This window comes from Salvelinus fontinalis, chromosome 2, assembly GCF_029448725.1.
Source record: "Salvelinus fontinalis isolate EN_2023a chromosome 2, ASM2944872v1, whole genome shotgun sequence".
Taxonomy (NCBI): Eukaryota; Metazoa; Chordata; class Actinopteri; order Salmoniformes; family Salmonidae; genus Salvelinus; species Salvelinus fontinalis.
In genome coordinates this window covers 37,764,355-37,782,567 of record NC_074666.1, presented here as the reverse complement: position 1 = coordinate 37,782,567, position 18,213 = coordinate 37,764,355, and the positions used below count along the sequence as shown (strand labels likewise).

Genomic DNA, 18,213 nt, shown 5'->3' with positions numbered 1-18,213 from the left:
ACTAAAACCGTTCAGAGTCATAGTTTTGATGGTTTCACCCTTAATATCACTGCCGTCCACTCACCAATTGTATTCCTGAAAACTGTCATTTACACATGACAGCATAAGCTACAAATAGATATAATTGGTTTAGGGCTTTATGGGCGGGAACTTTCTTTTTTACTTCACCCAAAAGTCAGTATGTGAAGTGCTATTTTGACAGTTTCAAAACGCAAATAAGTTAGATCAGTTTAGGTAATACATTTGTTCAATTGTTTATGATAATGTTTTATCAATATTGTCACATGAAAGACAAAATGATTTTGTTAAAAAGTCTATTTACAGCCCTGAATAAATTGCAGCTTGACGTTCGCTACTGGTAGCTGTGAGGTAGCAGCTAATGTTAGCTTGTTCTAACTAGCTCTCCTCTTCCTCTGTTTCTGAATGAATTTATGTATATTTATTTTTCTAGCTAGCAAAATAAGTGAGCTAGATTTTGTTTGTGTACTGCCATGAATCGATAACATAACTAAGTTAGTCACTAGTAATGGCTAGTAAAATCTAGCCAGTTGGACAGTGATAGCCGCAAACTAAAACCGGGGATAGAGACAGGGAAGATAATTAACTTTCTGTTTCATCTGCTGCTGGTTAGCTAGCTAATGTTGACTCAAATGTGTTTTTCCACATGTAATTGATCAAATTAGATTTTTATTCTATAACGAATATAATTGTGTCAATGTGACAAAATCCTCTCTGAATATAGCTAGCTACCATGTAAAATATGGCTACTAGACAACAGTAGAAGCTATCTATGCTACAACTTCAGTCTATCAGGTTTTCTGACATGGTTTTCCTGTCTGGCAGAGATCTATTTCTACGATTGTACTGTTAGCTCCTGGTAGTTAGTATATTACTGTATTACTATATTACTGAAATGACTCAACCTTAAATTAACTAGATAGGATGGAATACTTTGAGTTTGGTCCACTAGGACTGTCCCTGATCAGGTGATGGCTTATCCATGTGTGATGGATGAACCTATCCAGACACAAACAAAGAAAGTGTTTGTCAGATAATGTCATTCTGGTTAGCCTACAGCCCTTTAGTGACTCAAAAAGGTTTTTATAGTATGTGTTATGGATTTATGAAACAATAAATAATTTCTTTCCCACACAGAAAATCAACATTTGGCTAGCCTGGTCCCAGATCTGTTTATGATGTCTTGCCAACTCCTATTGTATGATTGTTGTCATGCAATATTACCATAGAAGTTGGCTATACATATGAGTTAGCTATATGACACAGTCTGATAAAAGATCAAGCTAACATTTGGCTAATTGTCAGAACAGAAAGAGTGAAACTTTAATGTACTGGAGGCTATCTCTAGAAATCATAGAGTTTGTTACAAGAAAGATACCAAGGAGAATAGGATGTGGTTTGTTTGTGTAGCACCTGAATGAGAGGGAAAACGTTCATGGATTGTAGGGGACTGAAATTGTTTTAGGTTGTGGCACTCCAGTTAGCATGAATCATTGTGGACATAGGCACCAGTAAAGGTAACTATCAAAGATGTCTACACTGACGCCCTGTCTAGGAAATAGGGTTCCATTTGGAATGCAGCCCTAACATTGAAAGATGATAAACTATTATTCCTCCTGTGCAGGGTGAACCTGGAGTTGTCCTACACTGAGTTGACAGAGGAGCTGGGTTGTGTGAGAGCTCTGGCTATCGAGCAGATCTCGAAGAAGGCATCCCATGAGCTGATGGGTCAGTATATCCCAAACACATTATGCAAACATTAAAGATTACACTCCATATTTAATAAAATAGAGTACCCTTGTGAAACCAGATTGACTACTGTGCTCACACTGGCTTCACTTCACTTGCAGTGAAACAGAATGTGAGCTTGCAAGATCAGACTTGTTTAGGTAGGTTATATAAATACAGTAAGCTTGATGCCATGCCATCTGATGCCTCACCCCCCCTTCCAGGTCTAAGAAACTCCCCAGCTGCCCAGCATCGCTCCCTGGCCTCTAAACACCCCTCCCCAGACCGCCTCCACCCTCACCTCTACCTTCCTTCCCACTCCTCACCTCCTTCTGGCCCTGTCTCCTACTTTTGCCGGCCAACCAGCCACCGCTTCCAGTTCCACCACAGCTACTCTGACATAGTCGACTCCTCTGCCCACCAAAGGACACAGCCGTGGCTCCTCCATGACCCTCTCCTGCATGCTCCTCACCCTTGCATGTTTTTCTTTCCTTATACCAAACATCCTGGATGCCAGCATGTTTAATTCATGACTCTTATGGCCTTGCAGATGTAAACGACTTGTGAAGACTGTAAAATAATTGTTCCCCTTCTGACTGTTCACGTGATAGGCTATAGGCCTAGTGTAATGGATGTACAGAAGAAATGGAAGTTGTAAAAGCCAATTATTACTATTATAATGCTTATTCTAATCATATTATGTAATATCAGATACATTTTGATGGCAAAATTCCCTGAGATGAATGTTGTTTATAATGTTATGAAGTGTTAAGTGAGACCTGAACGTGGCGTAAATTATTAGAATTTTCTTTCATGCTACACTTCTCAAAGGCACCCAATTGGTGGAACAACCCTAATACAGTGTACTATGTGGGAGAGGGAGAAGAATTGGAGAAGAGAAAGAGCGAGAGAGGAACAAAAGAGAGATGGAGGGAAAAAGCAGTAGAGAGGATCCTTGCTTAGGGTTTTCTATCTCTTTCTCTTTATCCCCCTTGGACCAGACAACTGTCTTCTCCCATTTCTCACCTCTATCGATAATTACTATTCCACTCACCTCCGCCGTTGTTGGCCAGCTCTCTCTCTCTGCTGGTGCTAGACAGATGAGATAAAGCATGCGGCTCTGCACATTATCAAGCTATCCATCCAATGCATGCTCTGTGGTAATATTACTGCCAGGCAGAGTGTGAGTGAGCGTCTATCGCTCCATCTCCTATGACATCACCTCTCTCTGATACTACTCTCCCTCTTTTGTAAACCTTTGGCAAATATGACCATAACTCTATCCTCCTGATCTCCGCTTACAAGAAAAACTCAAACAAGAAGTACCAGTGAAGCGCTCAGTACGGAAGTGGTCTGATGAAGAGGATGTTAAGCTACAGGACTATTTCGCTAACACAGACTGGAATATGTTCCGGGATTCATCCGATGTCATTGAGGAGTTTACCACATCAGTCACCGGCTTCATTAATAAGTGCATTGACGCTGTCGTTCCCACGGTGACAGTACGTACATATCCCAACCAGGAGCCATGGATTAATCCGGACATTTATAAGAAATCCCTCTACGCCTTCTGACAAACCATCAAACAGGCAAAGCATCAATGCAGGACTAAGATCACATTCTACTACACCGGCTCTGACACTTGTTGGATTTGACAGGGCTTGCAAACCATCACGGATTTCAAAATGAGAACCAGCAGAGAGCTTCCCAGCAAAGTGAGCCTACCAGTCTAAATGCCTTCTATGGTCGCTTCGAGCCAAGCAACAATGAACCATGTGGGAGAGCACCAGCTGTTCCGGATGACTACACTGAGTAAGACCTTTAAACAGGTTAACATTCACAAGTCCTCAGGGCCAGATTGATTACCAGGATGCGTACTGACCAGCTGGCAAGTGTCTTCACTGACATTTTCAACCTCTCCCTGACCAAGTCTGTAATACCTACATGTTTCAAGCAGACCAACATCATCTCTGTGCCCATGAATGCCAAGGTAACCTGTCTAAATGACTACCGCCCCGTAGCGCTCACATCCATAGCCATGCAATGTTTTGAAAGGCTGATCATGGCTCACATCAACACCATCATCCCAGAATCCCTTGACCAACTCCAATTCGCATTTCCCACCCAAACAGATCCACAGATCTCTATTGCACTCCACACTGCCCGATCCCACCTGGACAAAAGGAACAACTATGTGAGAATGCTGTTCATAGACTACAGCTCAGCGTTCAACACCATAGTGCCCTCCAAGGTCATCACTAAGCTAAGGTCCCTGGGACTGACCACCTCCCTCTGCAACTGCATCCTGTACTTCCTGATGGGCTGCCCCCAGGTGGTGAGGGCAGGTGACAACACATCCGCCACGCTGACCATCAACACAAGGCCCCCGTAGCGGTGCATGCTTAGTCCCCTCCTGTACTCCCTGTTCATCCACGACTGCGTGATGTCAGGACTAAAACCTCTACCTCAACGTGGGCAAGACAAAAGAGGTTGTCGTGGACTGCAGGAAATGGAGGGCCGAACACTCCCACATTCACATCAACGGGGCTGTAGTGGAGTGCGTCCAGAGCTTTAAGTTCCTCAGTGTCCACATTGCTAAGGACCTATCATTGTCCAAACCCACCAACTTAGTCGTTAAGAGGGCACAACAATGCCTCATCTCCCTCAGGAGGCTGAAAAGATTTGGTATGGGCCCTCAGATCCTCCAAAATTTCTACAGCTGTACCATTGAGAGAATCTTGACTGGCTGCAACACCGCTTGGTATGGCAACTGATCGGCATTTGACCGCAAGGCGCTACAGAGGGTAGTGCGTACGGCCCAGTACATCACTGGGGCCGAACTCCCTGCCATCCAGGACCTCTATACAAGGCAAAATTTGAGGAAGGCCCTAAAAATTGTCAGACCCCAGCCACCCAAGTCATAGACTGTTCTCTGTACTACCGCATGGCAAACGGTACCAGTTTGCCATGCGGTAGTATATATATGTATATAGAGTACCACAGTATGAGTCATAATAACCATAAAACCTAGCGGTCAAATAAGGAAATGATTCCAATCGTTTTTGCACCATTCATTTTCCCGTAGGGGATTTTAGAAAAACTTTGTGTTTCATGTAGGCTTACGCTGGCGTGGGGTTTTGATAACAGTCTAAATCTCTTTTGGACAAGGTGACTTTAATCAATATTTATTTAATATTTAATCAATGCTTGTATTGACCCTCCAAAAATGAAATGCTAATTAGCTGCTAATGTGGCTATCATAAAAAACTACAAATGCCATGATGATCTGGACGAGACTGCCGAATCAAGGCAAAAGTAAGAATCTCTGCATTAACAATCCAATGTTAGCAACATTTAGTAATGAATAAATTGTCAAAATGTCTTTAAATTGACAATTCTGTGAACTGTCTTGTGCAAATTTTAAATTGACACAATACCTGTGAGCAAAGGTGTTAGCTAGAGATTACGTGCCAGATCTTGCAGGGAATTGTAGTCTGAGTAAATAGAGCCGAATATATTGATAAAAGCCACCCCGTCTGAGAGAGATTTACATAGTTATCAAAATGCCTACATGAAACACAGCCCTTATTTTAATTGTTTCTAAAATTCCCGATGGGAAAAATAAATGGTGGAAAAACGATTGGAGCCATTTCCCTGTTTGACCACTAGGTTTTATGGGTATTGCGATACCTCCATTTTGGGGCTATATAGCCAAGCTATCATTGCTCATTGTGTATTTACTCCTCGTGTTACAATTTTATTATATTATTATAATGTTTTATATTTGATTGTATTCTCCATTGTTGGGAAGGGTAGTAAGTAATCATTTCACTTTGACTCAACTCCTGTTGTTTACGAAGCATATGACAATTAAAATGTTATTTGGTGGTGGAAGTGTCAGGGGCAGTACTTACTGGTCTGGACTGAATTTCTTTAGCATACAGAGGTTGAAGAAACTCAGAGTCCCCCTCCAGTTTCAGGCCCTTCTCCGTTATTCTTAAGTTGCCCATACCATCCTGTATAGAAAGAGAAAAGGAATAGGATATGGTCAATATTTAAGTATGAGTTGAGAGAGTTCTATCTGCTGATGAAGCAAAGACATAAATATTAAATGTGTAATACAAAATTGGTACTAATGCACACATATCATGAATTCATCCCATCCATACTTCTTTGGATATAAACATCTTGATATAGGCATAAATCAACTAGCTACAGTGAAGGCATGAATACCACAATATCAAGCACTGAATATTGGAACCGTGTTCACAAAGCCCCTATCCGTTTCTCTGTGTTACTGCACCATGTCAGACTAAAGGATATCAAACAACGATGAGCAGAGCTTTGGAGAACAGAGAGGAGTTCACAGAGCGCCTTTGATTCCAACAGGTTTGACTTTGATCTTTTGCTTCCCCTGATCAATAAATAAGCATGGTGGATCACTGTAAAGATGGTATACTTGTCTGATAAGAGACAGGAGCTCTCATTCTCTCTCTATTCCTCCATGTGATCATCAGGAGAAACCAAGCCTCTTTTTTTCACCATATTGATCCTGAGTTCTGAGGAGCATTACCAAATGGAGATCAAGACCTGTGCAATCCCTCTGGATCTGAATGCTTTAAAACACCTTCTGACAATCCCTACTCTCTCCGTCTGCCCACCTCTTTCTACCAACTCTATTCCAATTCTGACAAGATAGTGAGAAATGTAAAGTAAGTGAGACCTGAACATGGCGTGAATATGTATATATCTATCCTGTGGATCGGCAAACCATATGAGATGATATAGCTGCTAAATGTAAGTAGCATAGACACTTTGAAGAAGGCAAAAGCCTATGTGATGACTAGATCTATATTTTTTGGCAGCAGTATGTCCACCTTCCCTCTATGGAGGAAAGTGACTGTCTTCATCATCAGATTCAGCCATTGATTTACATCAAAGATTCGGATTCACTCTGTCCTGCTTTTGCTGTAATATTATTCACTCGTTACCCCCACAGCTCTTCCATTTCAGAAGCTATCTGAACCATCACTGAAGACGCACAATAGTTGAAATAGTCACTTGTTCATCCTCTTCATCTCTCCCTGTTACAGAAACTCACATCCCAGGAGTTTGAGCATCTGAGACATGCTGTGGCACTGTGTATAAATGCACAGATCTCTGAGTACTGTAGGAAACTCGAATTCCAGGAATTTCACAGATTTTGTGATCCTAGCACCTCTCCCAAAAGAGCGCAACATGAGAGTAACACAGCTAACAACCCACTGAGTAAAGATGTAATTTCAGCTTCTAGTTTTGATTTACATTTGGTTGAGTTGTCAACTAATGTGAATTCAATGTGAAATCAACAACAAATATCACCATGTCATTGGATTTAGGTTAAAAGTTGGGTGATAAACAGCCAGTTCCCTATGTTGATTACTTTTTTCAAATCCAATCAGTTTTCCACGTTGACTCAACATTATCACATAGATTTTTTTGTTGAAATGATGTGGCAGCAACGTTGATCAACCAATTTTTCGCCCCAGTGGGAAGAAACTCCACCATTATGAAAAGTCTTTTTCATCTTTGAGAAACTTTCTGGCAATGTACCCTGGGGGTTTGAAACCGGTGCTGGACTATTCCTGGAATGTTTTTGGACAAAACAGTTGAAAGGTATCAAAACCTAATATCCTGGACAATTCGAGGTGACATAGCCATAATCTCTTACCTCCCACACACACACGTATTTGGGTATGGGAATGCAACAGCCAGTGTTCGCTCGCTCTCTCTCTCTACTCCCTCTCTCCCTACTCCCTCTCTCTCTGAGTGAGCAGTATGGTGCGGGGTGGTGCGGGGAGGACAGGCAGGAGGCATGTCATGAATAATGCAGATAGGCACTCATTGACAGAGGAGCACCAGTACACTCAGGTGTGTCTTCTCCTCTCTTCTCTGTTTTTCTCTATTTTTCTCTACTCTCCTCTCCCCGCTCCACATCGCTCCGGTCCGTCGGGAATCAACAAACCTTCACTCGCATGCCACAGTTTATGCAGCATCAAGGAGTAAATTGATTTCCACTCAACACATCTTGGCACGAATGTCACTGCTCTGGGAGTTTGATATTTATTGTGGACCCAAGAATGGGAATGGAGCGTGTGTGGCTTGTGTGTAGCTTGTGTGTAGTTTGTGTGTAGCTTGCATGTGTAGTGTGTGTGTGTGTGTGTGTGTGTGTGTGTGTGTGTGTGTGTGTGTGTGTGTGTGTGTGTGTGTGTGTGTGTGTGTGTGTGTGTGTGTGTGTGTGTGAGCATGTGTGAGCATGTGTGCATGCGTGCCTGCCTGCATTTGTGTGGGTGCCTCCCTGCTGGTCTGCCTGTGTCAGTGTGTGTGTGACATTGTCCCTGGCTAAGATATAGATTCCATCTCTTGATGTAACTGAGGGATGGCGGTGAGCCAGCGGGAGCAAAGCACACAGCCAAAACAACACTGCTCCTTGTCGACAGCTGTTAAGGGTCCTCTCCGCCAAGCCAGCAGATCTTATCTGCCACGCTGACAAAAGGAGACGACGACGCAGCAGCAGCACACATTTGCATGAGAGTCAGGAGGTTGTTCGCCCCCTGTTAGCTAATGAATGCACATGCATCAGTACAGGTGACCTACCTGCTGAACAGAACCAAGCTGTCAAGCTGTGCCAGGCATAGTGGAATGGGCAGGAGACACAAGGTGATGGGGCAGAGTCTTGGGACAAAGGACGCTTTGAGACGTGAGAATGCAAGTGCGTGCGCTCACACACACACACACACACACACACACACACACACACACACACACACACACACACACACACACACACACACACACACACACACACACACACACACACACACACACACAGACTCACTCCACAACCGGAGAGAAAGTGTGGGACACCTTGAAATCCCTATGATTCATAATGTCAATGTTGAGGAACCTCAGAGCTATTATCTAATGACAGCATCAACATGTAACTTATTCCCTCATCACTTGAGCCAAGAACAAATAAAGTAAGATGATTTAAACATCTTTTTGACGAACAGAGAAAATGATTAGTTAGCTTTTTCTATATGCTGTAGTCACTGCACAGGATCTATTTATTAGGATCCTCGTAAAAATCATAAAATCATGTATTTTACTAGGAGAGACAGTACTTTTCCTTTGCAATCTCTGCATGACAGCCTATTTGAGTTTAAATTATTAGCAAACATTCCTTCCCCGACTGAGTCATTGCACTTATTCAATTGCCGAAAAACTATTCTACTGAATCATGTAAAGTAAGTGTAACACATCAGTGGATATAACAAGAAGACTGACGAAAAAGAACAGTTGAGCTTTAGGCTTAGTTCATATTGTCCGGTAAAACAGTAGGTTGTTGCTATAGTGGAAATAGATGTAACTATTTTAGAGAGGGTTGGAGGCCATGTGTCACGTCCTGACCTTAGAGATCCTTTTTATGTCTCTATTTTGGTTTGGTCAGGGCGTGAGTTGGGGTGGGCATTCTATGTTTTGTGTTCTATGTTTTCTATTTCTGTGTGTTTGGCCGGGTGTGGTTCTCAATCAGAGGCAGCTCTATCGTTGTCTCTGATTGAGAACCATACTTAGGTAGCCTTTTCCCATCTGTGTTTTGTGGGTAGTTGTTTTCTGTCTTTGTGTCTGTACCAGACAGAAATGTTTCGTGTTGTTCGATTTTCGTTTATCTCTTTGTTATTTTTGTCATAGTGTTCACTTTTCTAATAAAGGCATGAACACTTACCACGCTGCGTTTTGGTCTCCTCCCTTAGACGATCGTTACACCATGGCATGGTTCATTAACATATAGAATGGGATTACAAAATTCCTCAGCACACAGCCCAGCCATGATTCATAAAGTCTAATACACTACAATCTATCAGGATATACGATGTGATCATACTTAAGGATTACCATAGCTTTAAATTACAACACCCCTTCCAGCTGCTTACAGTTTTAACCCCTGAATGAAGGATATAATGTTCAATTGCAGATCACAGGACATGAAAACAAACAATAAGCCATATGCTATAGGTGAAAATGTGTGAATGATGTGATCCTGAAGCATGTGTAGATATGATTTTCATAGGTGAAAATGTGTGAATGATGTGATCCTGAAGCATGTGTAGATATGATTTTTATCGGTGAAAATGTGTGAATGATGTGATCCTGAAGCATGTGTAGATATGATTTTTATAGGTGAAAATGTGTGAATGATGTGATCCTGAAGCATGTGTAGATATGATTTTCACATTTGAAATGACAGCCGTATTTTTCACTTCAAATGCCTTTGTCACTACAACTTGTCCTGAAGTGAAAAAATACAAAAATAAATGACAAAACAGACAAATGTCTAGCTCAGAACATTGGGTGCTCTTTCATTGGGTGGGAAAATTAAAAGAAATCAACCAAGACCTCAGAAAAAAATTGTAGACCTCCACAAGTCTGGGTCATCCTTGGGAGCAATTTCCAAATGCCTGAAGGTACCACGTTCATATGTACAAACAATAGTATGCAAGTATAAACACCATTGGACCACACAGCCGTCATACCGTTCAGGAAGGAGACAAATTCTGTCTCCTAGAGATGAACGTACTTTGGGGTGAGAAGGCAAATCAATCCCAGAACAACAGCAAAGGACCCTGTGAAGATGCTGGAGCAAATGGGTACAAAAATATCTATATCCACAGTAAAACACGTCCTATATCGACATAACCTGAAAGGCTGCTCAGCAAGGAAGAAGCCACTGCTCCAAAACCGCCATACTACACTTTGCAACTGCACATGGGGACAAAGATTGTACTTTTTGGAGAAATGTCCTCTGGTCTGATGAAACAAAAATAGAACTGTTTGGCCAATTGACCATCGTTATGTTTGGAGGAAAAAGGGGAGGCTTGTAAGCCGAAGAACACTATCCCAACCATGAAGCACGGTGGTGGCAGCATCATGTTGTGAGGGTGCTTTTCTGCAGGAGGGACTGGTGCACTTCACAAAAAAGATGGCATCATTAGGTAGGAAAATTATGTGGATATATTGAAACAACATCTCAAGACATCAGTCAGGAAGTTAAAGCTTGGTCACAAATGGGTCTTCCAAATGGACAATGACACCAAGCATACTTCCAAAGTTGTGGCAAAATGGCTTAAGGACAATGAAGTCAAGGTATTGGAGTGGCCATCGCAAAACCCTGACCTCAATCCTATAGAAAATGTGTGGGCAGAACTGAAAAAGCATGTGCGAGCAAGGAGGCCTACAAACCTGACTCAGTTACACCAGCTCTGTCAGGAGGAATGGGCCAAAATTCACCCAACTTGTTGTGGGAAGCTTGTGGAAGGCTACCTGAAATGTTTGACCCAAGTTAAACAATTTAAAGTCAATTCTACCAAATACCAATTGAGTATATGTAAACTTCTGACCCACTGGGAATGTGGGTCATTACATACTATTATTCTGACATTTCACATTCTTAAAATAAAGTGGTGATCCTAACTGACCTAAGGCAGGGAATTTTTACTAGGATTAAATGTCAGGAATTGTGAAAAACTGAGTTTAAATGTATTTGGCTAAGGTGTATGTAACTTCTGACTTCAACTGTACATACATATACAATATATAGTGGAATTGCCTTTTAGATTGCTCTACGCAGCATCCAAATACCACATCTACTGATCGAGGCCTTCAAAGCAAAGAGAAGCCAACACCACATCATCCATCAAGAGTATGTTGGCTTTGAGGAGGGGAGTAAGAGATAGTGAGAGGGAAAGAAAGGAGCAGATAGAGAAAGAGGGAGATGGAGAGAGAGGGAAAGAGACAATGGAGACAGACACAATACAGAGGGAAAGAAAGTGAGATGGGGAAAAAAGAAGAGGAGCGAGACACAGACAAAGAAAAAGAGAGGGATGAGAGAGAGAGATATCTGTCCCATTGAATTAACCTGGCAAAGTGTGCACACCACTCCATCTGAGTTCGACCCTGATTTAAGAGAGGGGGATTCACTGTCAGTCAGCAGCTATAGATTTCCTATTAACTTCATATTCATTCGGGCTGTACAACACAACCCTGAGCCGCCTATAGGAGTGCTGAATCAAGATGTGCCATGACAGTGATTGATATGTGAATAGACAAACTGCTGTGCCAGAACACACTAGAGCCCCCTCTCCTACCGTTGCAGAGCTGTAATGGATCGCTCGTGATACAAGACCAAAACGTGCAATTATCACCTCTTAGTATCTCATCTCTCATCGCTAATTGTAAACAGTTATTATTTTTTTTCAGGTGGATATGAGGGAGTCTGAGAGAGCTTCTAGGAAGAGTCAGTGATTGTCACGCTCAAGCCCTGACATTGTGACTGTGCTCTCTCCGAATTGAAGAGACACAGTTTGGACATTGATTGACTGAGCTGATGATGAAACGCAATGTCCTGGAATTGACCTGACCGAACCGCTCAAGCAGAGGGAAGTTGACTGTCCACCACCACCACCTCCAAACTTTGTTTCCCTCCAAGACGACCGCAAAAACTAAAGTGCCTCTGTAGCATTCCCCGTCACTCTCTGTTTGCACAGCGAGACACTTAAAATTAGGTATTTTTCGTAGCCTCCTAGCATCTCCCCCAGATCCATGCCACTAGACCAGGATTCCATAAAAACCTGCATGTACAAATTTACGACACCAGGGCTTTATTGACTCTGAGCAGGGAGATTGAATAGCCTTGTTTTCAAGGCACAACATCAAAGGGAAGTGCTGGCTTCAAGGTCTTAATAGATTCTGCCACAGCAGAGTGGGGAAGGCTTTTTACTCCCCTACTGCAGAGACATTGGACAAAGGCAAGCCTCTTATTCACTCTCTGTGCTCCTTTTCAATATGACTGCTATGGTGCCTCCCCCCAGTCAAAAAAAGTATTCTCTCTTTGTCATCCTCTGTCTAACACTGAAAAACAGGCAATTTTCTTGAGATATTTTACAGAACATTTCGCTGTATGTTTCTATTGAGCAATGATATTTTGCACTGTCCTTGGACCCAGTTAAGAAAGCTATAGCCAATAGTGCAGTATAGATTGTCCTGTCTATTTTAGCAGGGATGTGTCAATGACAATGTATGCTCCCTCCGGACTCGAACATGGCCTTGCAGCTCTAGAGATAACCTTTTAATTGGAGGTGACCTGTATAACGCTACCTATGATTAACTAGAGCAGTGTAGAAGAGAGTAGTGGGGCTTACGTGTATTTTTGTGGATCACATTTTTTTGTGGAATGTACTACGCTGCTCTACTACGTTGTTGAGATACATCGAGTTTCCTTGTAGGCCTATTTGGCAGTAAAACTGTGAAGCGAGCTGTAGCTTATTGCCTGTTTCTGTTTATGAGTCTTTTATTAAAGAATGTGAAATAATGCTGTGTTTATTTGCTGCTTTTCATTAAATCATGTAGCTGTTCTTTAGGTTATGGCCTAAAATACCTTTGTTAATATAGGCAAAATATTATAGTATATTTTTTTAGCATAGACTACCGAATTTATGAAAGTAAACAGTTCATGCAAAGATTTTGGGATCTGGTAAAAGGCCGACATTTGTGCGTTTCATTTCAAAATAGACTGCCACATGACAAAATAAATAGAAACATGACAAAAGAAATGCAAATATGACAAAAGAAATGGAAACATTGTAACAATAGCAGCCTCTATGATTAAAGGGATCGGAGTCCCTGCAGACGACACAACAGTGGTAGGCTTGATCACCAACAACGACGAGATGGCCTACAGGGAGGAGGTGAGGGCCCTCGGAGTGTGGAGTATAACTTCACAGTCAACATCAACAAAACAAAGGAGATGATCGTGGACTTCAGGAAACAGCAGAGGGAGCACCCCCCTATCCACATCGACGGGACAGTGGTGGAGAAGGTGGAACGTTTTAAGTTCCTCAGTGTACACATCACGGACCAACTGAAATGGTCCACCCACACTGACAGCGTGGTGAAGAAGGCGCAACAGCGCCTCTTCAACCTCAGGAGGCTGCAGAAATTTGGCTTGTCCGTGAAAACACTCACAAACTTTTACAGATGCACAATTGAGAGCATTCTGTCGGGCTGTATCACCGCCTGGTATGGCAACTGCTCCGCCCACAACCGCAAGGCTCTCCAGAGGGAAGTGAGGTCTGCACAACGCATCACCGGGGGCAAGGTACCTGCCCTCCAAAAAGATCATCAAGGACAACAACCACCAGAGCCACTGCCTGTTCACCCCGCTATCATCCAGAAGGCGAGGTCAGTACAGGTGCATCAAAGCTGGGACCAAGAGACTGAAAAACAGCTTCAATCTCAAGGCCATCAGACTGTCAACCTTTTTAGGACACATGTTTTGCTAGCGGAACCCCTCGACAACATTCCGCTGAAAAGGCAGCGCGGGAAATTCATGTGTATGTGACCAATAAAATTTGATTTGATTTATAAGCCCACTAAGTTACCTATTTGTTATCATTAAATGTCCTGAATAATAGAATGGAAAATATGTTGGGTGTCATAAAATAGACTAGGTAGGCAATTGTGCACAGTAGCCTACATTGTTGTCCAACACATAGAAACATATGAAAACATTATCTCATTACCTTGATTATTTCTCTGTTAAATCATCTAGACCCAGCTGTAAATCAAGCAGACAATAGCAGATAATCAACATAAATGTAGGGGTGTTGGATAAGATCCAACACGGATCACAACTGTCTTCACTTGCGCAATGAACGAGACATCAACATATTCTGGACATTCTTCCCGAATACCGTTTTCCCACCCTGGCTGTTATTGCATGACATGCTACAGTGTATCACAACATTTGTTTGTCACTTGACTGTCATTTAGGAAAAAAATCCTGGATCAGTTGATGGTCAACAATATCACTAGGCCTAACTAAACAGCTGGATACCAAATGCCCTCCCAACAAGTATACTGTAGGTTCATCAGCCTACGCATGATGCATAGCCTATTGAAGAATCACGCATGTTAGGTGAATATTTCTGTAAGAAGCATTCGATTTTGCAATCGCGTACATCGTTTTGGATTTGTGTGCAAATGAAAACAGTTTTAAGTGGTGCTGCCGTTAATAGTGCACCATCTCATATACTGAGCAATACTTTTGTCCTGCTGATGGCTCATAGGGGGTTGATGGGTTTTGTATTCAGATAATTGATTAGACTAGATCAGATCACACCTAGCCTACTGGTCAATCAGCTCATAGTTGTCTGGACACTTTCCTATGTGCAGCGCATGTGTCACGCCCTGGCCTTATTATTCTTTGTTTTCTTTATTATTTTAGTTAGGTCAGGGTGTGACATGGGTAATGTTTATGTTTTGTTGGTTTTGGGTGTTTATTTGGTAAAGGGGTTATGGGGTGTAGTAGATGGTTTTGTGTTGAGTGTATATGTCTAGTGTTGTCTATGTTGGTTAGTTATCTAGGAGAGTCTATGGTTACCTGAATGAGTTCCCAATTAGAGACAGCTGATTTCGGTTGTCTCTGATTGGGAGCCTTATTTAGGGTAGCCATAGGCTCTCATTGGTTGTGGGTAATTGTCTATGTAAGAACGTTAGTAGCCTGTATGTTTGTGCACAACGTTTGTAGCTTCACGGTCGTTTTGTTATTTTGTTATTTTGTTAAAGTGTTTCGTGTTTATTGTTTGTCATCTTTTAAAATAAAAGAAGATGGCTTATTTTCCAACTGCTGCATTTTGGTCCGTCAATCCGCCACACGATCGTGACAGAATGTCAATCATATTTCCTTATTTTTTTTAGAATACAACTGGAAGCCTATTGATACAGACTTTACATAGGCTATTGGTGCTGATCACTAAAATTCCTCAAATCTATGGAATTATTTAGTGTGCTGCCGACAAACAGCTGGGCAGAATATCTAATAATTTGCCTATCCTAAAAACTCATCACAATAATGCTGAAAATGTATGATTTTTTTTTAGGTTTATTCAAGGAAATATAATGGGCCTAGTTTTATTATATTGATAAATAGATTTTATAGAGTAAATTGAAAGAAAATGAATTATTACAAGATTGAAATAACTTTGTTGTATATTAATGAATGTATTGGTAGGCTTATGAATTAGATTTAAGTTATTCGCCCCAACCCTGTTTTATTTATTCTTTCTTTTCTTTTATTTAACCTTTATTTAACCAGGTAGGCCAGTTGAGAATTGTTCTCATTTACAACTGCGACCTGGCCAAGATAAAGCAAAGCAGTACGACAAAAAACAACAACACAGAGTTACACATGAGATAAACAAAAGTACAGTCAATAACAATAGAAAAATCTATATACAGTGTGTGCAAATGGAGCAAGGAGGTAAGGCAATAAATAGGCCATAGTAGCGAAGTAATAACAATTTAGCAAATTAACACTGGAGTGATAGATGTGAAGATCATGATGTGCAAGTAGAAATACTGATGTGCAAAATATATATTTTTTTAAATAAAACAATATGGGGATCAGGTAGGTAGTTGGATTGGCTATTTACCAATGGTCTGTGTACAGCTGAAGCGATCGGTGAGCTGCTCAGATAGCTGATGCTTAAAGTTAGTGAGGGAGATATAAGTCTCCAACTTCAGCGATTTTTGCAATTCGTTCCAGTCATTGGCAGCAGAGAACTGGAAGGAAAGGCGGCCAAAGAAGGTGTTGGCTTTCGGGATGACCAGTGAGATATACCTGCTGGAGCGCGTGCTACGGGTGGGTGTTGTTATGGTGACCAGTGAGCTAAGATAAGGCGGAGCTTTATCTAAAAGGAAGGCAACGAATGCAGAGCATTTTATTCAAGATTCTGCCCAATGAACAAATGTATTTTAATGTCATAAGTGAACCAATATATAAGAGCCTTCAGACAGGTTAAAACAAGTTTTCCCACAGAAGAAATATGACAGCCTTCACGAGTTCCCCATGGAGCAACCAGCCAATCGCACACACACGGATGAGAGTCGCCAACAAAGGAGTTCACTTCTGCTGCAGCCTTTGCTGTAAAATATAACTCGTTGCGGCGGTGCTTTGGGGGATTGTGTAGTACAAGGTGTGTACAGTAGGTATGGGGAAGGGTCTCTCTCTCTCTCTCCTTTGGGGGATTGGAAACCAATTGCAATTCTTCCTCTCTCCCCTGATCAAGTTGAGCTAGAGACTCAGGCCTGTCGCACTCCTTTATCCTGGCTAATGTTGATTTCACATGGGAGATGTCTTGCAATTCCACTATTATACACCATCCCCATCCAAACAGAGACTCTGTAGAGGAATTTTAATCTGTGTAACTGCTTAGTTATTCATCGTTCCCCAAGGGTAATTGTGTGGCGCCACATGGTAGAAAGTGGATCACAGACGACATTTTTTATTTATTTTTAAACATCCTTTACAGTAGAATTGCTTTTAGTCTATTCTGTACAGTGTGAGTAGGAGTGAGTAGAGTCAATTGAATAAATAAAATGTATGCCTGAGATTCTAAAGCTTTTCATTTTGACTAGTTCGTCGAGGTAGTACATTGAATAGTCCTGCATTCCCCCAATGTTATTTCCCATCCCCGAAGATAGCGAGTCAGCCCTATATACTGGGACAAGTTGTCAGAGTTATCTCCTGTCTACGTTTTGATCTCTACATTTTGCTTATTTTCTCCCCATGATAAAACCATAACCTTCAGGCTATGCCATATCAGAAGCGGCATCCTTAGCATTCACTGGAAATCTACAGTATTGTCAAGGCTGTTTAAAACTAAATTGGATGAGTATTTTTAATTCTAAAATATATTCATGTCCATTTTTCACATATTATTTTATTTGTATTATTATTATGTTAATAGCAAATACTGTGTCATCAAAAAGTGAACCCCATCATCAGATAGAAAGAGACAGACAGAGGGAGAGAGAAGGAGAGAAAGGGGGTAGACAGAAGATCTGAAATAGATTTCCCTTGTCTTGAAAACATGTAGATTTGTCAATGATCTGCACATCTTGTTTTCTCAGGGCCCCTGCAGTGAGCTTAAAGAGAGAGAATGGCCTGCAAGGCAAGAAATAATGACAAGTAACATCACTCTGATCTGTGAATGCTAGTATTGATATTTACTTCAGATCAATTGGGGAAAAGTGTCTAAGGAAGTCTGCAAAGAGCAAGTGTTTGGCATTGAGACAAAGGGCAGCATTAGGTAGAAAAACAATAATAACTGCTATCATGTTTTTTTATTTAGAATAACCGCAATCATATCTACTACCAACCTGAATGTAGAGTGCAGTAATAACCAAAAGCCTTGACTAGAATGACATATAAGGTTGGCTGGATATAAATGCTAATAATAAAAAAAAAATGTTTACAATTATTTTGAATACGAATAGCCAGAGGCACACTCCAACACTCAGACATCATTTACAAACGAAGCATTTGTGTTTAGTGAGACCGCCAGATCAGAGGCAGTAGGGATGACCAGG

The 18,213-nt window shown here is 41.5% G+C and overlaps 1 protein-coding gene across 2 annotated transcripts in view; it reads right to left on the bottom strand.

The window, feature by feature from the left end:
* LOC129818137 (delta-sarcoglycan-like) overlaps positions 1 to 18,213 on the bottom strand; it is a 317,531-nt gene that overhangs the window by 58,935 nt on the left and 240,383 nt on the right. For both annotated transcript variants that reach the window (XM_055873769.1, XM_055873777.1), the window contains exon 3: positions 5,661 to 5,762. In XM_055873769.1, coding sequence (XP_055729744.1) covers positions 5,661 to 5,762 — 102 coding nt within the window. The remainder of the gene's footprint in view (positions 1 to 5,660; positions 5,763 to 18,213) is intronic.